Raw genomic sequence first — 23365 nt, forward strand, 5'->3', positions numbered from 1 at the left:
GTTCAGGTATTCATGTGCAGAGAGTAAAGGAGTGACTGAAGCACACCAGGGGGGGGGGGGGGGGGAGGGCGAGGGTATTAAGATTACATTTCTTGCATGTTGTACTTAAGTAAAGCTGGAGTAATTCATTGACTATACTTTAAAATATGTAAATAAATACCGTTCTGCATATTTTTAACTTGGCATTAATGCGTTAAGTCAGCGTTTACTTAGTTATAAGACGTAACAGATGTAAGTACAACAAACCTACAGCTCTGCATATTCAAAACTTAGCTCTCTTTCTTAAAATCCTTTCATCCTCTATCTCTGAAACCCAGACAGAATTGTTATTTATGTACCACCTTACCACGGTTAGCAACATAATTATTCCATATCAGGTCTGTAACACGTCAGCTGACTACACAAATGATTACCAAAGTAACGCCACACAGAATTGACATAAAGGACTTGTATACCATTTAAAATTTTTATTCTAGTGTATTTATTCGTCAGTTCAACCAAAGATCTCCATAATGCTTTAAAACTTTCTCGGAAATACTAGCGTCGTTGTGCTATATATTCTTTGCATTTCTGAATAATGGTTCTGCTTTGCTACATATTCTTTGCGCCCAGTAGATTCCGGACACCATCTTTGTTTACCAAATGTAACAGATTATAAGTGATATTTTACGACTGAGGACGGAGCCTCTACCAATGGAGATACTCTCTTTTAGTTGTTTCATTTTCACATCCCCAAAAACATGTTCTTACTTGCATTTAAAGCTACAATACCTAGTTGAAGAGATTTGATTCTCCTTCAAAACATCAAATCTGTGTGAAATCTTATGGGACTTAACTGCTAACGTCATCAGTCCCTAAGCTTACACACTACTTAATCTAAATTATCCTAAGGACAAACACACACACCCATGCCCGAGGGAGGACTCGAACCTCCGCCGGGACCAGAAGCACAGTGCATGACTGCAGCGCCTTAGACCGCTCGGCTAATCGATTCTCCTTAGTATTAAATAGGTAAATAGTGCTAGTTTTAACAGTATCACTGTATAAGCCCGCCCGGTTAGCCGTGCGGTCTAACGCACTGCTTTCCTGGCTGGAAGGCGTGCCGGCCCCTGGCCCGAATGTCGCCCGATGGATTAGTGTCGTGGTTCCGGCCTGCCGGCCAGTCTGTCGATGGTTTTTAAGGCGGTTTTCCAGCTGCCTCGGCAAATGCGGGCTGGTTCCCCTTATTCCGCCTCAGTTACACTATGACGGCGATTGCTGCGCAAACCTATCTCCACGTACGCGTACACCATAATTACTCTACCACGCAAACAATGGGGTTACACTCGTATGGTGTGAGACGTTCGTGGTGGCATCCAGTGGGGGCCGCACCGCACAATAACCCTGGGTTCGGTGTGGGGCGGCTGTGGGGTGAGTTGACTGCTGTAGCCTGTAGTGGGGTTGTGAACCACTGAGGGCACGACGGGGTCGGAGCCTCTCCGTCGTTTCTAGGTCCACAGTTCCATACCACACAATACAATACAATCACTGAATAAGATGCAAATACCACAAAAGAACTAATCATCCAAGCAAAAATCGAACACGCCACAGAAAGCTGTTGAAATTATAGACTTAAATCATTTCTGATACCTATAGTACTGTTAAGTTTAATGTTATTTTTATTCATTATAAAATTCATCAAAAAAACACCCTCCGAACAGGCCTTGAAGGTCCAACGATACCGACCGGCTGCCGTGTCATCCTCAGCCCTTGGGCGTCACCGGATGCGGATGTGGAGGGGCATGTGGTCAGCACACCGCTCTCTCAGTCGTTGTCAGTTTTCGTGGCCAATGGCCTTGCCGCTGTGGTAACACCGTTCCTGTCACATCACCAAAGTTAAGCGCTGTCAGGCTTGGCTGGCACTTGAATGGGTCGCCAAGTGCGGTTGGCAAGTGGGGTGAACTCAGGCGTTGTGAGGTTAGTTGAGGAGCTACTTGATCGAGAAGCAGGGGCACCGTTCACAAAAACTGATAACAGCCGGGAGAGCAGTGTGCTGACCACATGCCCCTCTGTATCCGCATCCGGTAACGCCTGAGGGCTGAGGATGGCACGGCAGACGGTCGGTAGCGTTGGGCCTTCAAGGCTTGTTTGGATGGTGTTTGTTTGTTGTATAAAATTCGGAAGTAAATAACGAATGATATTATGTTAGAGTTTTCTGATAAAAAGAAAATGAAACTAATATTCTTTAATCGTTCATAGGAATCAGCACGCGACTGTGTCGTATAAAGTCTATAGACAGGTGTTTTTTTCTACTAATATGTACAGTATGTCCAGTTTTGTAGACTCCGCAGCGATGAATGTAGGTTACATAAGGCTCGTGGCCACGATGGCCTGGGCAGTTCACTTTGCGAGTTCCGTTGGTCAGAAGGTGCACTTATTAGCACCGTACAGACGCGATTAATGTGTTTGAAATTTTCCGCGAAAGAAGTTTAGGGATTTTTGTGGAGCTGTTCGGGCACTTCGACAAATTTTCGACAGTCGCGTACGTGGACTTTAACTATGAACAGTGGAGCAGTGTTAAAGACTTGTAAAATTTTTGTATAGGTGCGAGGACTGTTACTCTGAACAGCCTCGTGATGTTAAAGATTTGTAAAATCGACTCGTGGATTTCAACTGTGAACTGTAATAGCGTGTGAAATTTCTGTTCAAGTTCGTCGACTTTGAAAAGTTATCCACAACCGACTTTTTTAGTTTTAAACTGCAATGTGGTGAGTCTTGTGCACTCTTGCTCGAGATCCCAGATCAATCTGTCATTACACTCACAGGATTAAGCAAGGGTTCAATAAACATTGTGTTTACTGAACAGTGCCCAGCTTGTGTTACGGATAGGTATACATTTCGCCAATCATAATCGTGCTTGGAATTTAATAAAGTTATAGAAAAGTTAAAATAACGGTAACAGCGAAATGTGATAAGTGTGACGCCGTCCCAGAGACACATATTAAACCAACAAACGTAAAAAAAGTGACACATAGTAAAGATATATTACAGAAAGAGAGTGAATAAGGAGTTGGAATGTAGCAATCTGTGCAACATTTCGCAGGTCTCTTGTTCTCAACGTATATGTAGATGACGCCCTGAGATTCCGGCAGTGAGTTTGTATCCCAGACGTACACGATATCGGAAATTGTCCAATGTTAGCAATTAACAACCGAAATGACACAATTTAACAAAGTGAAACGCCTCCCTTTAAAAACAGCGGGTACCCATATTGCTTCCTAGATCTTCTGATCTGCAACTACTGTATATTGCCCTTTGGGATCTATTTACAGTATGAAATGAACATCATATTTTGGTTCAGAAAACTTGTGAAATAATCTGAAAAATTGTCTGTAAGGCCTTAACATTTTGTAAAGTCTGTGAAAGGATTATGTCGTACCGATAAACATTCTATTAAGGGGTTTTTAAGATTTAATTTTATGTGTTCTTGCCTTCTGTTTTATTTTCTCTTCAAAACCTTAGTCATCTTCGCATCACCTTACATTCCATCACCTGAGTGTATTGTTACAAATAGATACAATCTCTCTCTCTCTCTCTCTCTCTCTCACACACACACACACACACACACACAGAATAACATATTATAGGGTGCAAACAGACAGAGCAGGAAAAGCAGAAAAGAAATATATTAAAAAAGCGATATAACAAGCTAATATCAGATTCTATCTGTATTTCAATATATTACACATTTTAAATGGTGTTTCAATAGACACAAATACAACAAGGACTTGCTTTTATCAACAATCATTGGTATAGGCTCGAACATTTAACACATTCATGTTTGCTCTACAGTACAGCACAAAAACAATATTGTGTCTCAACCGACAGTTTACAACGTAAGTACATATATTTTAAGTTTCCATTAAAATAGCACAACAAGTAAACGATATGAATCTATGGCGTAACATGCAACATACTACCTAATCAGTCCTCAGTTCGTATTTTTTTTTTCAAAACATAGCACACATGCGTAAACTATAATATATCGTAAAATAATATTCTTCAAAATATACTTACTAAAACAATGTACAAAGTTTAATACTTCCGGGAATGAAAATAAAAGGACATTAAATGATTTTTCTTACATTTTTACTTCGTGAATGTCTTTCTACAGCTGCAAATGTCAGCTGCGCGACAAGTTCAGAAACACACGGTAATAACACAAAGGCAGCATGTACTCTTGGACATAGTAGGAACTTCTGCGTTTCAGGCCACGAGGAATAATGGGTCTGAAAATTTCTTTCTGTGCGTCGATGTATTCTGAAATCTGTGCAATGACTGTATGAAAATGATTCGTCATAATACGATGTTTCTGACATATGTGTACAATGTTACTAAATATCGAAATCGAGACCGAGCGTATCCATAATACCTATTTACTTCCTTCAAAATAACAATTCAATTTTTCTATTAACAGAAGATTCCCGTTTTCTTGCGTGTATTGTAAAGCTCCATTGCTATTCTGTGCCAAACGCTCATCTGCAGGTGTATTACCTAAGTCGTTACGTCACCACTGATTTTGAGTGCGTTTCTTATTTCTCTTTCTTTCGTGCTCACGAAAGTAGACTGCAGCCGACTGGCGTATTCATCTCCTCCTTTAGCTTATGTTGGTCGCCGAGGTGATTGGGCTCGGCTGCACGGCCGAGAAATCGACGCCGGCCAGTGGCCATTGGAAGTGCAGCGCCGCAGGACACAGTATATTTGTGCCGGCTGACCATATATACCGTATCGTCATGTTTACGGCGCGAGCAAAAAAGCCCGGCCCCGTAATGAAATTAAGTGTTTTCTTTCTCCGGCGACGGCGGCGCGGCCGCTGCACGCCGCTCTCGTGTTTCCTTTTGGGCGGCGGAGTGTTGAATGCTGACGTCATAGGCATGGCGACCTGACACGAGCCAGAGGGTACAGTCGCTGCGCATGCTGCGGCACCCATACGCCGCCCACCCTGACAAACACGGACGCATTTTTGTCGTTCTGAACGCGTAACGCCACTTGTGCTGTGAGCCAGCTTAGGAGACTGCGGGAGAAGGGTTGTGGGCCTCTCTAGCCAAGCGTGCGCCGTGCTCTTGCGCAGGTTGTTTTAAAAATGGAATTACTCCTCTCAGAAATGGAAGTTCTCTCTTTAGTTATAGATTTTACGTCTCAAGGCTAAGGGAATGCGCTGAGAGAAATACAATTGTCCTGTAAAAATACAGGACAATGAATGACAGCACAAGACCCACATCGCGCCGTATAGCGTATGGGTGAGCATACAGAGACAATGAAGGATGCATCACGTAGTACCCAAATGTTCCCTTACTTTGAATTGTGCGCACAGATTGCCACGTGTACAGTGAAACGCCGCTAGGTGTCTCCTCAAACATCCCTTTTCAAATCAGTACAATAAGTGGCTGTGAGCTGAGTGATTCGTTTAGTTGTTTGTGGGCCTATTCCCAGCGTAGTCTTCCCGTCAGTTTGTAATTACACGACGAATGACTTGAAAGAGCAGCTTGTCTACACAAAAGTTTGTTTTAAATTTCGTGAAACCGCTGCAAATATACACCAGATACTGAATTAAACTCTTAGAGACTCGTTTCAGATTAGGCACAGAGTTATGACTAGTATCAGATATTCGAAAAAGGGCCGACAATACTGATCATAAACGACCTCTTCGGTCGGGTGTCAACTAGGATTACACCACAAAAGTTCAAAGTGAGGGATCTGATTCTGTAACATCCCTGTTTCAACACCTTGGGGACACCTTATGGTACCTGCGAACGTATTCTGTAAGTACGAGAAGAACTGCGGCGAAGTTTGTGCCCCATCTGTTTCAAGATGACCGGAAGTGACATCGCACGTAACTTGGCAGGGAACTTAAAGGACTGCTTGAAACTGATCCAGACATCCTGTCAAGGTTGACACTGGAGACAAAGGTTAGGTCTATGGCCATGCCCTGGATCTGAGCAGCAATCATCGCAGCGAAAGATCATTTTTCACCTCGACCTTTTACATAAAAAAGTTCGTCGGGCTTCGTAATGTAGTCCATCAAGATTTCTTTCGCGTTTTGGGTGAGAAAATGAGTAGAATAAGAGCACAGAAACAGTGTACAACGACTGGGTTCTCTAACACGACAATGCCCGAGCGCATACAACCGACGTTATCCAGGAATTTTTGACTAAAATCAACATGACAGTTCGTTTCCCATCCTCTGAACTCACAAGATTTTGCTGCAAAGGTGATGATGCAGAACTATATCTATTTAAGACGTAATAATTTTAAGCAATTCATGTCGGAAACTTTTGGATTTACGTTTTTTCTGTGCTATAACACGTAGTACGGAATTCGGCATTACCCGCGACTGCAGTAGTAGCACCATCAAAGCAGAAAAGTTTAGAGGAACTTCAATGAACAAAGAGTACTGCGCATATATTCTGTTTTAGTCCTAAGGTCTCCGAGTGATGCACATCATGTAGTGTATAACAAGAAACTTGTATTACTTAAAACGAATTTGTAGTGCTCGCTATAAGGAGACGTTGTTTATGGATATGATGCCATTTGTAGAGCGTTCTAACGAGCGCTGATGTAACAATTTTAGTGTGTGGTGTCAACTATGGCAATTGCACGGTTGAAAATTTTTGGCCGAAACTAGCAGTGTTTGACAGCAGACCACAGTGTAGTCTGAAATGAGATCAGTTACAGAATATGCGACAGATAATTATATCTTGCTCCTAGATCGAAGCAAAAGGCCAACTGCATCAAAAACAAAAAAGGCACGGATGCATCCAACTCACAGACAAGATAATAAGTAAATGGTGTGGAACATGTGACGAAATTGATTGTTTTTAACAAAGTGATGCACAGCAAGTGTACAAATCACAGTTTTTCAAAAAAATTGTAAGCTTTAAATCATCGCCTTCTTAAGACAACGAGGAGTTTAATAAGTTTACTGCTGGAGAATATCAATCGATTTCTTGGCACAGCGTTCGTCGATGAACACACACAAAAATACTTCAGCTAAAAATAATACAGAGCAAAAGAAGAAATTATCGTATTATTACGCTGGCTGCCCTGTCGGCGACTAATATCTCTCCCAACGCAAGATGTGACAGGTACAGTCTCTCATGTCACCTTGGCGTGATTTATTAATGTGCTGATTAAAGGTGTTCAAACGAGTTGTTGATGCTTTTTTTATGGACATTTCGACAACCCACATAAGTGCGCATAATGACACAACTCGCAGCACTTGAAGGACACGATTCAGTCACTGACTGCATTATGGGGATAAAAATGAAATCAACAATTCGGCGGAACATCGGAAAGCACACCATTATGAGAGGTGCAACGCATATTGTTTCTTCCAAATGTCAATAACCTTACATATTGTGCTTAGTGAGAACCAAAAACATTTCCACGGGGACTCGTGAAACTCAGGGGTCCTGGACGTTGAGTACGGTGCTCAAGCTTCTATTCAGTTAGAGAGACCAGCGAAGGATTATGAGACACTTCAGTGTTTCTGTTCACTGGAATCACTTCGTCACCAGCGTGACAAACTGTCCATTTGGACCACTACAGTTGGAGACTGACACTGGTAGTTTGTGAACTCGGGGAGAATATTTCTTTGACAGAGGTGCAGGGCCAGCTGCCTTGCAGTCAGGAGAATGGAAGGGCCGATGCCAGAGTGCGTCACAGATTGGCGCCGCAGTCCGGGTAGCCGGCCCACAGGTGGGCGGGCGACGCGTCGGCGTCGAGTGGCGCGTGGTAGGCGGCGCGCTGCGGCAGGTACTGGCAGTTGGGCAGCGCGTACTGCGCGCCGTAGCCGCCGTGCGGCGGCGCCGCCTGCGGCTGCGGCTGCGGCTGCGGGGGCGCCAGCAGCTGCTGGCCGTACGCGTCCAGCTTGCCCGGCTGCAGCTCGTGGTACGACACGTCGCCCGCGCCCGCGCCCGCCGCCGCCGCCTCCAGCAGGTACTTGACGTTGTTGTTGCTCTCGCCGGCGCCCGGCTGCTGCGGCGGCGCGGCCACCCACTGCTGCTGCTGTTGCTGCTGCTGCTGCGGGGGCGGCGGCGGCGGTGCGTAGTAGTACTGCTTGAGGTACTGGTCGAACTCGGCGGGCTCGAGGCCGCCGCCGTCGATGATGTCGAGCAGGCCGTAGCGAGGCAGCTCCGCCAGGTAGGCGGCGCCCGAGCGCGCGTACGCCGGCGCCACCAGCTGCGACGGCTCCGCGCACAGACCTGCACCCGAGCGTGCATTACGTCACACATTTTATTTACGTGCACAGTCATCAAAAATACAGTGCTCGCTCTTAAAATATGCAATTCCCTGTAGACAGCAAAGCAACAAACGTCAAACTGCCGTGAAGTCTACTACATAATTGGATTCGTACTTGTCATGCGAATATGGAAGCATCAGATGTAGGATACTCGACGCCATACAGGATCTCAGCGGCCCCACGCGGCTAGCACCCGACGGGACAATTGCTCTCTCAGTTGTGCAAGATTATACAGGGTGGTCCATTGATAGTGACCGGGCCAAATATCTCACGAAATAAGCGTCCAACGAAAAAACTACAAAGAACGAAACTCGTCTAGCTTGAAGGGGGAAACCAGATGGCGCTATGGTTGGCCCGCTAGATGGCGCTGCCATAGGTCAATCGGATATTAAATGCGTTTTTTAAAAGCAGGAACCCCCATTTTTTATTACATATTCGTGTAGTACGTAAAGAAATATGAATGTTTTAGTTGAGCCACTTTTTTCGCTTTGTGGTAAATGGCGCTGTTATAGTCACAAACATATGGCTCACAATTTTAGACGAACACTTGGTAACAAGTAGGTTTTTTAAATTAAAATACAGAACGTAGGTACGTTTGAACATTTTATATCGGTTGTTCCAATGTGATACATGAAACTTTGTGAACTTATCACTTCTGAGAACGCATGCTGTTACAGCGTCATGACCTGTAAATACCACATTAATACAATAAATGCTCAAAATGATGTCCGTAACCTCAATGCATTTGGCAATACGTGTGACGAAATTCCTCTCAACAGCCAGTAGTTCGCCTTCCTTAATGATCGCACATGCATTGACAATGCGGTGACACATGTTGTCAGGCGTTGTCGTTGGATCACGATAGAAAATATCCTTCAACTTTCCCCACAGAAAGAAATCCGAGGACGTCAGATCCGGTGAACGTGCGGGCCATGGTATGGTGCTTCGACGACCAATCCACCTGTCATGAAATATGCTATTTAGTACCGCTTCAACCTCACGCTAGCTATGTGCCATGCATCCATCATGTTGGAAGTACATCGCCATTCTGTCATGCAGTGAAATATCTTGTAGTAACATCGGTAGAACATTAAGTAGGAAATCAGCATACATTGCACCATTTAGATTGCCATCGATAAAATGGGGCCAATTATCCTTCCTCCCATAATGCCGTACCATACATTAACCCGCCAAGGCCACTGATGTTCCACTTTTCGCAGCCGTCGTGAATTACCCGTTGCCCAATGGTGCACATTATGCCAGTTTACGTTACCGCTGTTGGTGAATAACGCTTCGTCGCTAAATACAACGCGTGCAAAAAATCTGTCATCGTCCCGTAATTTCTCTTGTGCCCAGTGGCAGAACTGTACTCGACGTTCAAAGTCGTTGCCATGCAATTTCTGGTGCATAGAAATATGGTACGGTTGCAATCGATGTTGATGTAGCATTCACAACACCGACGTTTTTGAGATTCCCGATTCTCGCGCAATTTGTCTGCTACTGATGCGTGGATTAACCGCGACAGCAGCTAAAACACCTGCTTGGGCATCATCATTTGTTGCAGGTCGTGGCTGACGTTTCACATGTGGCTGAACACTTCCTGTTTCCTTAAATATCGTAACTATCCGACGAAAGGTCCGGACACTTGGACGATGTCGTCCAGGATACCGAGCAGCATACATAGCACACGCCCGTTGGGCATTTTGATCACAATAGCCATACATCAATACATCAACACGATATTGACCTTTTCCGCAATTGGTAAACGGTCCATTTTAACACGGGTTATGTATCACGAAGCAAATATCGTCCGCACTGGCGGAATGTTACGTGATACCACGTAACCTTTGTGACTATCACAGCGCCATCTGTCACAAAGCGAAAAAAGTGGTCCAACTAAAACATTCATATTTCTTTACGTACTACACGAATATGTAATAAAAAATGGGAGTTCTTATTTAAAAAAACGCAGTTGATATCCGTTTGTTCTATGGCAGCGCCATCTAGCGGGCCACCCATAGCGCCATTTGGTTTCCACCTTCAAGCTAGACAAGTTTCGTTCTTTGTAGTTTTTTCGTTTAACGCTTATTTCGCGAGATATTTGGCCCAGTCACTAGCAATGAACCACCCTGTATAGTCACTTCACGTACCACGAGTCAGGAAATGGACTTGTCTACAGCTTGGCAACCTGACCACGTCTGCTGCACGACGAACTGTCAGTCCGCGGTATTTACTGTGGCTTTCCTTCCCGTGGTAGCAGAGAGAGGTGCGCTAACAGTGATGTACTCAACAACATCACTGCACGGAGGACCGATACCGTGTCGTCTTTCCAGAAGAGTCTTGTTTCCCTGCACAGCATCCGAGTGTTGATCTTCCGAGGAGAAGGAACACTGCCAGGATGCTTTCGTCATCATCATAAGGGCTCAACAGCCGACATAATTTTGTGATACCATTGGGTACACAACGCAGTCACCTTGCGCTAGCACACGTAAACGGTCTGCCACAGTTTCCCTATCCCAGGCAGCATGAATGACGACGGGGTAAATACTGATAGACCAACAGGATCTCATATTATTATTCCACCTTGTATCAGACTGTGGGAAGTCATGGGCTAAGGCGCTACCTGCAGGAAGACACTGATCCGAATGGACACTGCGGGAAAGGTGGCAGAAATCGCAACACAAATAAAATGGTTCAAATGGCTCTGAGCACTATGGGACTTAACATATGAGGCCATCAGTCCCCTAGAACTTAGAACTACTTAAACCTAACTAACCTAAGGACATCACACACATCCATGCTCGAGGCAGGATTTGAACCTGCGACCGTAGCAGGTTCCGGACTGAAGCGCCTAGAACCGCTCGGCCACCGCGGCCGGCACAAATAAAAGATTTATAAACTAACACAAGGAGATATTTTCTGAAACCAGCATGGAACATCGTACTGGTATCCGGGGGCAGCCTCCATTTACATAGAGACAATCACAACACGACGTATAGAAATAATATGCACCCATAACCACACAAGTTTTGTGTGTGAGCGCTTCCGAGAGAGAATACGAAACTATGAATACCAGGTTTCGGCAGCACAAATGGTGAATCTTACCGCATGACTGGCGCTGCTGGTCCCCCATAGTATCGCGACATGCCAGCGATCGCCAATCGACAGAAACGGCGATCGAATCCGAGCAGTGGTACTAGACTGTGCCCGAAGTAAAGATCCGTTTGATCCGCGTGGCGGAGCGTAACTATAGACAAGAGGAGGTCGCAGGGGAGACTGCAGTTGGTGGACCTTCCAAAAAGGCGTTACAGAATGGGCAGGAGCAGCGATGCTCAGGTGTTCCGTCAGCTTTTCGGCATCTTGCACAGTGTGCCTCCGGGCTCAAAAAAAGTAATTCTGGTGGCAACTTGCTGAGTAGTTAAGCAGCTAGATGTCGCCTGTTGAGCCATAGAAAACGCCCTTTCTCTGGCACAGCTTCAGCCGTTGGAGCAGGGATGCTCTGTGTTGGTGCGCCCCCCAAGACCGAAAAGGCGCTCCATCTGAACTTGAATCTTTTTAACTGAGCCGCCATGTTGCACAATCTATTCATTCCCCTCAAAATGACAGCAGGTGAAAACTGTTTACACATATCGGTTCCTTTGTATGTAGGGAATTATCATTGCAAGGTTTCTTTAGTTTCTGTAATTAAGTAGGTGCTTTTATTTGGGGGTTGGATCTTTAGACACTTTAAATGAAATGCCAATTATGGGTGGAGCAATGGTTTGTTCATCATCAGAAGGCCCCGAGGGTGTCACCTGATTTCATATTCTTTAATTGCTTCTGGACTCATCTTTGTGCGGGCGCCCACGTGCTCATCACTGCACGTGTCTTCCTTGGGAGGGTTCGTAGCAAAATGTGTTATAACCTCTGGTTCACGTCGCCGCATTTGGACAGGATGCGTTGCATTTCTGGTGAGCAAAGGCCGTTAGCTGTCCCATGACTTCGAAGTCTCTATGATATTGTCTTTCGGCAAGATAATCAAAGGCCGCGTGCTGCCCTGACCTTCCTCCGCACAGACGGTTTTACCCTGGAGAAAGATCCTCTGAATCACTCATCCGTTGGAAACATTGGGTCACAGGCGGCCAAGGAACTGTCTCTGTCCTCATAGCATAGAGATGAAGCAGCATGGGATTACGATAATATGTCACCCATGCTCAGTTCGATCAGAGACCCAGCCGGGATAGAGGTGGCAGACTTAATTTCGCCCACTGCATATTACTATACTACACTACTGGCCATTAAATTTGATACACCAAGAAGAAATGCAGATGATGAACGGGTATTCATTGGACAAATATATTATACTAGAACTCACATGTGATTACATTTTCATGAAATTTGGGTGCATAGATCCTGAGACATCAGTACCCAGAACGACCACCTCTGGCCGTAATAACGGCCTTGATACGCCTGGGCATTCAGTCAAACAGAGCTTGGATGGCGTGTACAGGTACAGCTGCCCATGCAGCTTCAACACGATACCACAGTTCATCAACAGTAGTGACTGGCGTACTGTGACGAGCCAGTTGCTCGGCTACCATAGACCAGACGTTTTCAATTGGTGAGAGATCTGGAGAATGTGCTGGCCAGGGCAGTAGTCGAAAATTTCTGTAACCAAAAAGGCCCGTACAGGACCTGCGACATGCGGTCGTGCATTATCCTGCTGAAATGTAGGGTTTCGCAGGGATCGAAAGAAGGGTAGAGCCACGGGTCGTAACACATCTGAAATGTAACTTCCACTGTTCAAAGTGCCGTCAATGTGAACAAGAGGTGACCGAGACGTGTAACCAATGGCACCCCATACCATCACGCCGGGTGATACGCCAGTATGGCGATGACGAATACACGCTTCCAATGTGCATTCACCGCGATGTCACCAAACACGGATGCGACCATCATGATGCTGTAAACAGAACCTGGATTCATCCGAAAAAGTGACGTTTTGCCTTTCGTGCACCTAGGTTCATCGTTGAGTACACCATTGCAGGCGCTCCTGTCTCTGATGCAGCGTCAAGGGTAACCGCAGCCATGATCTCCGAGCTGATAGTCCATGCTGCTGCAAACGTCGTCGAACTGTTCGTGCAGATGGATGTTGTCTCGCAAATGTCCCCATCTGTTGACTCAGGGATCGAGAAGTGGCTGCACGATCCGTTACAGCCATACGGATAAGATGCCTGTCATCTCGACTGCTAGCGATACGAGGCCGTTGGGATCCAGCACGGCGTTCCGTATTTCCCTCCTGAAGACCGATCCCATATTCTGCGAACAGTCATTGGATCTCGACCAACGAGAGCACCAATGTCGCGATACTATACACCACAGTCGCAATAGGCTACAATCCGACCTCTATCAAAGCCGGAAACGTAATGGTTCGCATTTCTCCTCCTTAGACGAGGCATGAGAACAACGTTTCACCAGGCAACGCCGGTCAACTGCTGTTTGTGTATGAGAAATCGGTTGGAAACTTTCCTCATGTCAGCACGTTGTAGGTGTCGCCACCAGCGCCAACGTTGTGTGAATGCTCTGAAAAGCTAATCATTTGCATATCACAGCATCTTCTTCCTGTCGGTTAAATTTCGCGTCTGTAGCACGTCATCTTCGTGGTGTAGCAATTTTAATGGCCAGTAGTGTATATACGCACAATAGCTAAAATTTCGTTATTTGCTTCCTTCTTGGATTGACGTTTTAATGGCCAGCTGTTTACCTTTTGGTGGAAATTGTGGAGACCCCTCGTACCTGCTCGTAAATTATCAATACGTTAGAAATCTGCAGCCTCATTTCTTCCTGCACTCAACTCAAGCCACACAATGCCAATACCAACACCTGCACCTTCCACTTACCAAACAAACAAGCACTAGGAACTCACGAAATTGAATGAGAGGTAACCAGTTACATCACAGCCCCGCAACAAATGTATTTGGGAGTGACACTGAACCCGGAGTTATGTATATTTAATAAAATATTTCTGAAGTCACATAAGAACAACAGCAATCTCCTTAATCGGTATAACAAAAACATTCAACTGCTATTGATTATTCACTGGCACATTTTATTATGTACACAGCTCCGTGTACTAGCTCCAATGTCACTAAGGATTTAGTGGTCTGAAGATGGTAACATTTTGAAACCTGGTTACCAGAATAAATAAATGTTAGTTGTGATATAGATTGATTGTTCCTGTTTACATCTGACTCTGTCGTCTTGTGATCTTAAGGCGCGTTGTGATATTCTACAATGTGGCAGAAAATAAAGGATCACTTTTTCAAAACCTCGTAACTTTCTCCAATTGCAACGCATAAGTTTGAAATTTGGCTCAAAGATACCTACAACGTTCGTCTGTAATGTTTCAATAGTTTGGCGCTCTGCGATATCATCCTCGAGCCCGGTGACCCTTCAGGCAGCAAACATTTCACTCCTTCTTTTGACGCCTCTGCAGTGAAGGTCAGGCCTGAGACACCAAGCACTGAAATCAAGCGACTTTCGTGTGGGTGGCCGAGGAAAACATTTCAGACACAGCTCCGCTCAGAATTGACACGAAAAACTCAGGGGGTCGCATAAAGGGCGTCAATTAAATCTCCTTTTCCTTTGGGGCGTTGATTCACACACCTTTCGCGGTCGAAAACTACAGTTCGCAGTGAGCTTAGTAACAGGAAGATGTTCTTAACAACCTTTGTACTGTTGACACGTGCCGGACGATTCAACCCTACTCTAAGGACATTGCGTGGTTGCAGCCTCACTGAAGGTGATTTCACTCCTTTGGAGTGTAGTGTAACAGCACTTTTTCCTGTGAAATACAGGGTGGAACCACAACGGACCGTTCAAAGCCATTCGACGAAATTTGAACGTGATCCGGAAGCAGTATAGTGTTTTTATGCTTTTTCATCCCTCCTTTTTCGCGTCGTCCTGTAGCGTCATGATGGGAGAATTCGACATTGACATGTGCACGAATAAAATGGTAAAGCGTCCTTCTAACATCATACAGTTTGGCAGCATCCTCGGTGCCACCTTTGCACCCTCGTTGAGTTCGTCAAAAATGCGCCTGCTCTTACGCCTGAGTGTTAGGCAGCCCCTTCGAAAACATTAGGATGAGTTTCTCTACCTTCAGGCGCTAGAGCAGCTGTGAGATTAAATTGGTATCCAAGTTTCTGACAAGTAAATTTTTATCGCGCTCAACAGAGGAGCAAGCTTGGTACAGAGGGTGCCGCTGAACTGGGTGATCTTAAAGGGACACTTTGACATTTTAATCGCGCGTGTGTCGATGCTGAACCCTCCTGCGATCACGCCACAAGAGAGTGAGGAAAAGGAAGGATGAGAAAGCGTAAAAAACTTTTCTGCTTTGGATCACGTTCAAATTTGTCGAACAGTTTTGAATAGTCTCTAGTGGTTCCACCTGGTACAGCACAGCAAAAATTGCTGTCACGCTACGCTCTTAAGTGATGAGGTCACGTTCAGAGGGGTTGCTGCACCACGATGTCTTCAAAGGAGGGTGGAAACGTGCAGCCGAAGGCATCAGTGGCCAGATTTGTCAAGAACGACGTCGTGTTGCTCATCGCATTACGAAATGTCATTTTCGTCCGCGAAATGTGTGGGAATCAACGCCCCAAGAGACAAGGTGGTTCCATTGACACCATGTATGCTATCTCCTGAGGCCTTCTCGTGTCATTTCTGAGCGGAGGTGGGCCCGAACTATTTCTACCGGCCACCTATAAGAAAACCGCGTGATTTCAGCGCTGGATGTCGTGGTTCTGACTTCCATCGCAGAGACATCAAAAGAAGGCGTGAAATGAGGGTGAGAGAGGGTGTGACGAGCTTACCATCGTGTGAAAAGTCCACGTTGGTGTCCTGCAGACTTATGGTCTCTCTCTCTCTCTCTCTCTCTCTCTCTCTCTCTCTCTTTCTCCCTCTCTCTCTCTTTCTCTTCTTTTTTTTAATGCGAGCCACTACGACATTTCTTCCTCAAATTAGGGCCTATGTTTGATACTAGTAGACTTCACTTAGCCAAGAACGGCGTCTTTGAATGTCCTCCTTGCCCCGTCCATCATGGGTTATTTTGCTGCCTAGGTAGCAGAATTTCTTAACAGATCGGCACCACTCTCAGCCATCATCAACTCTTCGTCACCGCATGACTAAGGGCAGCATGGGCAGTGACACAGGTGATTCATTGTCTCCTCGCCTCTGCAACAAGATTGTGTCGGCCCTTTGGAGTATCTCCTTTCGACAAGGTTGGCTCTGAGTTGGCCAACATCTGATCTTAGCCTCTTCAATTATCTCCTGGTGGACCCATCTGAAATGCCTCCAGGCGGTAGACGGTCAGCAGATTTCATCCACATTTGAAGTTGGTCACATATAGCTGCCCACAGTAAACCTCTGGTAGTGCGTGGAGACATAGTCAGTGTTGACGCTGAACTGAGGAAACTTCTACATTTCAGCCGAGATCTTGGTGGTTGATGACCATGGAGTGAGTGTAAATGATTTATTGCAACGTTTTTCCTTTCAACATCTGCAGCCACTTTATCAACGTACTTCCATTGGTGCAATACATGCTATGCAATAAACTTTGTCTGCGGGTATCGGGTTCAGAAATAGTGATCAGTACTGCTGTTTCATTCAGTGCAACGTCCACTAGTTTTGTACGGGCACAGCTACATCATACAGTGCACGCACTCTCTCCTACATAGAAACAGAGTGCCATGGCGGAGGAACATGAGACTGAGTCCCCACGTTACTGCAAGTGACTTTTCAAACAATGTTTTTTCTGGCTGACACTATGAATCAGGCGTTGAGACAGTGTTTTTGGTCTGTTGAGATCTGTCTGAAGGTATTTTGGTGTAAAACAGTGCCCGAACTCGGTGCAATATAAATCAATATTCTTTAGTTGGGTTGCTAAGGCAAGACCGTCAGCAATATATGAAGCTTTAGCGCTTGTTAGGCCTTGCTTAGTCGTTGGTGTATACGTTATAAAGAGTAAATACGGCAAAACGCTTCCTTAGAGCGAACAATTCTTTTGGTTTCTCTGGCGGCTTCTTCTTCCTTGAGCGAATGTGCAACGAAATGCCTAAAATTTCCATGGATCCCCAATTGTGTGTCATGCTGTAGACCTTCTGGAGCATTATATGAAGGTACATCAATAAAAATAACCCCGTTGATGTCACCTGTTTCAAATCCGTCCTGTATGTGTTCGGTCTGATGCCTACCTGTTCAGGTATTAATAGACTGATAGTCACAGGGTCAATCGGTTCAAAAGAAGCCATTCAAATACCTTGTAAGGATGTCAGAGGAGTGAAATAGGCGGATAACTTTTGAGGTTGGATGGTTCTCTCCCACATTTCAAGAAGGCAACTACTTTGCTTTTTCTCGATACTTAAGCGATCTGCTTCTGTTGAAAGCAGAATCCACGAAGCCATTTCATCGGCGCTTGTCCAGATCGTTTCATTTGCATTCAGGTCAGCTCCTATATGCTTCTTGCATCCCTCAATTAACAAGTGCCAAATACTAGTAGTCAAAGGGTGTTGAAAACTTACGTAAATCATGAAAGTGGCGCAATATTTTTTTAAGCTGTTGTGTTGTATGGGGACGGACAATGACTTCATAGATTACAAATGTCTACGATAAGTAGCACGAAGTATTAGGAGTAATGTGCAATGTATAAGAAGCAGTCAAATGAAAACGAGACAGACAGAATAAAGTAAGTAAGACATTTATTATTTCAAATCGCCATAGCTGTTAATGTATTTATCCTACTGTGATACATGTCAGTCAATGCCCTTCATGGAACAATGTTTGCAGTTGCCTACGGAATCATGATTCTACCCAAGCGTGCATCTCTTCATCCGAAGCAAAGCAGCGGCTACGAATGTGTTTCTTTAGGGCTCCAGAAATATGGAAATCGCATGGGGTGGGATGAGATTGTACGAAGGGCGTTTAAGGCTCTCATAGCAAAACTAATGTACTATAGTCGAAACAGCCTTGGCAACATGTGGGTGAACAATGTCCTGTAACAGAATGATGCCGTCTGTCAACATTCGTGGGCGTTTGCACTTCATGGCGCGCTTCAATTTTTGCAAAGTACCCGAATACCGCTGTGCGTTAATTGTGGCGCCGTGTTCCAGAAAGTCAGTGGGCAATGGGTTGACGAACGACATCAGTCTGTTTCGTGATAATGTCCGCCCACATGTTGCCAATGTTGTATCGACTACGCTGCAGAAGTTTCTCTGGGAAGCCGTTATATATGCCGCTCATGCCATTTTCCTGAAGAAAGACATTGGTGGCGGTCAGTTTGATTCGAACGAAGTGGTGCACGCCTGGGTACGTTCTGGTTCCGTAGGCCACAGCAAACATTTCTCCATGAAGGCACTGACCGTCTTGTCTCACAGTAGGATGAATGCATTAACGGTTATGGCGATTACATTTGAAATACTGTAATAAACAGTGTAGTACTTTTTTTGTTTCTATCTCGTTTCCATTTGACCGCGCCTTATACGTGCGGGATGTGGTGATGTCTATAGAAATGGTCATACTAGATGAAAAGGAAAAGTTTTCATATAGACTGGTTTATGCAGTAGCAAAATCCAGGTACAGAATGCTACGACGAAACAATTATGTTTAATACAATGCGAGAACCTGAATAATAAGTAATACTGAGACGGAACTGATGGTTCCGTCCCATTGTTTCGCCTCGAGTTACCCTCATTACTTTACCACTAGTGCCACACTGGTCACTTTCACGTCTTTCTTCGAGTACCGAGAGCTAAGAGAAGTTTACCAGTATCAAACATAGGCCTTAATGTGACAAAGATATTTCTGAGAATGTACTTTTGGAGCTCAGCGTTGTATGGGAAAACCGGCACAGAACAGAATCGAAGCGTTAGAAATGTGGTGCTAAGGATGAATGTTGAAAATCAGGTGGACTGATAAGATGAGGAATGAGGAGGTTCTTAGCAGAATCGACGAGTAAATGAATGTATGGAAAACACTGACAAGAGCAAGGGATAGGATAATAGGATATCAGGGAACAACTTGCAGGGTGCTAGAGGGAGCTGTAGAGGGTAAAAGCTGTACTGGAAGAGACAGGCTGGAATATAACCAACAAAAAACTGAGGACCTAGGTTGTAAGTGCTCTTCTGATACGTAGAGACTGGCACGGGAGAGGAATTCGTGGCGGACTGCATCAAACCAGTCAGAAAACTATGTTGTTGTTGTTGTGGTCTTCAGTCCCGAGACTGGTTTGATGCAGCTCTCCATGCTACTCTATCCTGTGCAAGCTTCTTCATCTCCCAGTACCTACTGCAACCTACATCCTTCTGAATCTGCTTAGTGTATTGATCTCTTGGTCTCCCTCTACGATTTTTACCCTCCACGCTACCCTCCAATGCTAAATTTGTGATCCCTTGATGCCTCAAAACATGTCCTCCAACCGATCCCTTCTTATAGTCAAGTTGTGCCACAAACTTCTCTTCTCCCCAATCCTATTCAATACCTCCTCATTAGTTACGTGATCTACCCACCTTCAGCATTCTTCTGTAGCACCACATTTCGAAAGCTTCTATTCTCTTCTTGTCCAAACTGGTTATCGTCCATGTTTCACTTCCATACATGGCTACACTCCATACAAATACATTCAGAAACGACTTTTTTTTGTGTCAGAAAACTAATGACACACACAAAAAAAGGTGAGAGAGCCTTGGCGAAGGGATGTACACACGATTGCTTTCGTTTATATATTTCATGTTGCACATTCTTTTTCTATTCCTGTTATTTTGCTCTCAGTTATGGAACCACTTCAGTGTTTTGAATGTGGTTTCTTGAGTTGAGCAGCTGTAATGTAAAGATACATGTTTTACTGAAGCATTGGTGGTAACCTAATGCTTGGGGTGAACAGTCAACGATACACCTGTGTGATGGAATCTTGTGGTTGGTAGGAGTCTCTCCTCCTTCCCCTCATGGACGAGCAGAATGACCTCTAGTTGTCACTTCGCCATTATCAGGGTTTCGGTTTGGAAATGGCTCTGAGCACTATGGGACTTAACTTCTAAGGTCATCAGTCCCCTAGAACTTAGAACTACTTAAACCTAACTAACCTAAGGACAACACACACATCCATGCCCGAGGCAGGATTCGAACCTGCGATCGTAGCAGTCGCGCGGTTCCAGACTGTAGCGCCTTTAACCGCTTGGCCACCCCGACCGGCGGTTTCGGTTTCCAGGTGGCCCAGAGGATAACTGCACGGAGCAAGGACCATCTGCTTCATAAGTTAGTTAGGAATAGGGGTTGCGTGCACTGCGAGTGAAATTTTGCTGTTAATCCCAGATCAATCACACTCGGTGCGCACGTATTATATTTCTTGGCATTGACTTCCAATTGCCCAAGTGGTCTGCACAGTCACTGCAGACTGATCAATGTATTAGAATTTCAAGTAGGCTAAACGTGTGATCGTGTGAAAGATTTGTTGGGATGTTCTAATGATTTGTATGTATTTTATCACGTGTGTTTTTGTCTGTTGGACCTCTATTTCCCCAATTTTATGGTATCTTGAAGTTACGCTCTGATTATTCCTGCCAGAGCTGTTCAGCCCTCCCTCCCCCCTCCATCCCAATAGCCATTAGCCATGTTGTGTTCATCATAATTAGAAACAACAGGCAATTGCCAGTGTATGGATGGCATGAAAATAAAAGTTACGTGTCGCAATCACATTAATCCTAGAATTAATACAATTTTCCTCCTAATCCCATACATAATAACGTACGAGGCTGCTTAGGTTTAGACAGTGGCCCCCTCAGCGCCAAATATATTATATATGCTTTGTTCACCATTGAAATTTGGACCGAGTACCAAAATAAACGGTATATTTAACGAGAATCAACGTTTGTGTTCACGGTAGTAATTTCAGTCACCTGACCCCACCTGATAATGCAGTTCGAATAGTTTTTCTCCAAAAATAGCACTGAAACACTCATTAAATAAATGATACACCCACGTGGGTACTGATTGTGGCAGACAGTGGTCTAAATGCTTTATTCAACTACCTCCTATGGCTGCTTGCCTCCTACCATTGTCTTGTGGATTGTGCTAAGTTGTTCATTTCAAGGTTTATCTCATTAATTGATTAAATAATTATTCGGGCAGGCCTCCCAATTATTATCAACAGCAAACATTGAATCAGAGAGAGTAGCACTATTTAAATGCCCATCGCCAGGCAATGATTTAATACAAGTGAGACGGAAAGCGAAATGGGTCCTCTTGTCGGAGAAGTAAAATTGTCAATACAAGCAAAAAAGTTCGCAAATGTCGTGAATATCTAGTTTCCTTATTTGTGTATTATAATAATTTAGTTCATTCTATACATGCACTTATGGTTTGAAAGTTGTTTGAATCCAACAGGAGTGAATAATATTATTAAAAGCCATCGATGTCAGTCTTCTGGAAACGGACATCTTATCGTTATGGGAAACTAACATTGGCTTGACAAGAGATCCTTTTTCAGAATCTCGCAGCTGTTTATGCAGTGTTCCAGACAGTAGCATCTCCTAAATTTTAGTGGCATTTTAACGAGCTCGGAGTAGTTTTGCGTAAAAGAAAATTTTATGATGACAATAAAGCCAAACAAGACAAATGGTCTCTTTTCACATTACGGTTATAGATGCCTACAGATGTTGCCAATTTACTGTTGCCAAAAGGAAACAGCACAGAGTTGACTAATTTCTGTCAATCTGGGGCCAGTTTACTTGGTTTTCAATTTATGTACACTGCAATGTGCTATCAATGTTAACTTAAAACACTGTATATAATCTTGAATTTGTTTCCTAAATATGTGCAACGAAACAATGGTAGTGAAGTGAATCTTTAAAACGCATTATCTCAAAACAAAAAAAAAATTGCAGCACAAATATTCAAACTGTCACTCAAATTTAGATTTTTTTTTTTACTAGTTGTTCAAATTTAATACTACACGTAAAAATTTAAGTCAAAATCCAAAAGTTTCGAGAAGAAGTCCTTTTCGCTTTCCGTTTCACGTATTATTCGACGAATAATAAATTCATATCAGGCGAATTGTACCCGCGCAGAAGCAAGGAAAGGAAAAAGCGAGCGGACCGCAAGCGCTTCCACCTGGGCAGTGAGCGGGACGGCGGCTGCAGCTGCAGCTGGGACACTCACCGCTAGTTGGGCTGGGCGAGCCGTGGGCGGCGCGGCGGTCGCGGTCTGCGGTGCTGCCCGGCGTGGTGGGCGGCGTCAGCGACAGGCTGCTGCTGGAGCCCGCGTCGCCCGCCTCCTCCTGCTTGAACACGCGGCTGCCGGCACACAGGAGACACACCCACTCACACACCACGTCTGCCACTAACTCTACAATACTAAGTTTTACACTGCCTCTTACCGTAAAGCCCATCGCAAAATTCTTAGGAGTACTGTATAATCTACTTTTCCATACATTTTATTTTAATATACAAGACTTACAGAATCAGTTCCTTCCTCGAACATACGTTGCGGTAACCAGAAAATCTCCGAAATCCATACGTATTACACTGAAGGGCCAAAGAAACTCCTACACCTGCCTAATATCGTGTAGGCCCCAGCGAGCACGCAGAAGTGCCGCAATACGACGTGGCGTGGACTCGACTAATGTCTAAAGTAGTGCTAGAGAGAATTGACACCATGAATCATGCAGAGCTGTCTATAAATCCGTAAGAGTACGAGGGGTTGAGATCTCTTCTGAACAGCACGTACCAGACACCCCAGGTATGCTCAATAATGTTCGCGTCTCGGGAGTTTGGTGGCCAGCAGAAGTGTTTAAACTCAGAAGAATGTTCCCAGAGCCACCTTTAGCAATTCCGGACGTATAGCGTGTCACATTATCCTGCTGGAATTGCCCAAGTCCTTCGGAATGCACAATGGACATGAAAGAATGCAGGTGATCAGACAGGATGCTTACGTACGTGTCATCTGTCAGAGTCGTATCTAGACGGCTCAGGGGTCCCATATCACTCCAACTGCACACGCCCCACACCATTACAGAGTCTCCACCAGCATGAACAGTCCCCTGCTGGCATGCAG

At 44.8% G+C, this 23365-nt stretch overlaps 1 protein-coding gene across 1 annotated transcript in view; it reads right to left on the bottom strand.

Annotated features, from left to right (window-relative positions):
* Nucleotides 1-7698: 7698 nt before the first annotated feature.
* Nucleotides 7699-23365, bottom strand: part of LOC126252464 (protein SOX-15-like) — a 299474-nt gene continuing 283807 nt past the window's right edge. The window contains exons 4-6 of the mRNA XM_049953360.1: nt 22472-22605; nt 8086-8243; nt 7699-8016 (exon numbers count right to left, since the gene is read on the bottom strand). Coding sequence (XP_049809317.1) covers nt 7699-8016; nt 8086-8243; nt 22472-22605 — 610 coding nt within the window. The remainder of the gene's footprint in view (nt 8017-8085; nt 8244-22471; nt 22606-23365) is intronic.

This window comes from Schistocerca nitens, chromosome 4 (genome assembly GCF_023898315.1).
Source record: "Schistocerca nitens isolate TAMUIC-IGC-003100 chromosome 4, iqSchNite1.1, whole genome shotgun sequence".
Lineage (NCBI taxonomy): Eukaryota > Metazoa > Arthropoda > Insecta > Orthoptera > Acrididae > Schistocerca > Schistocerca nitens.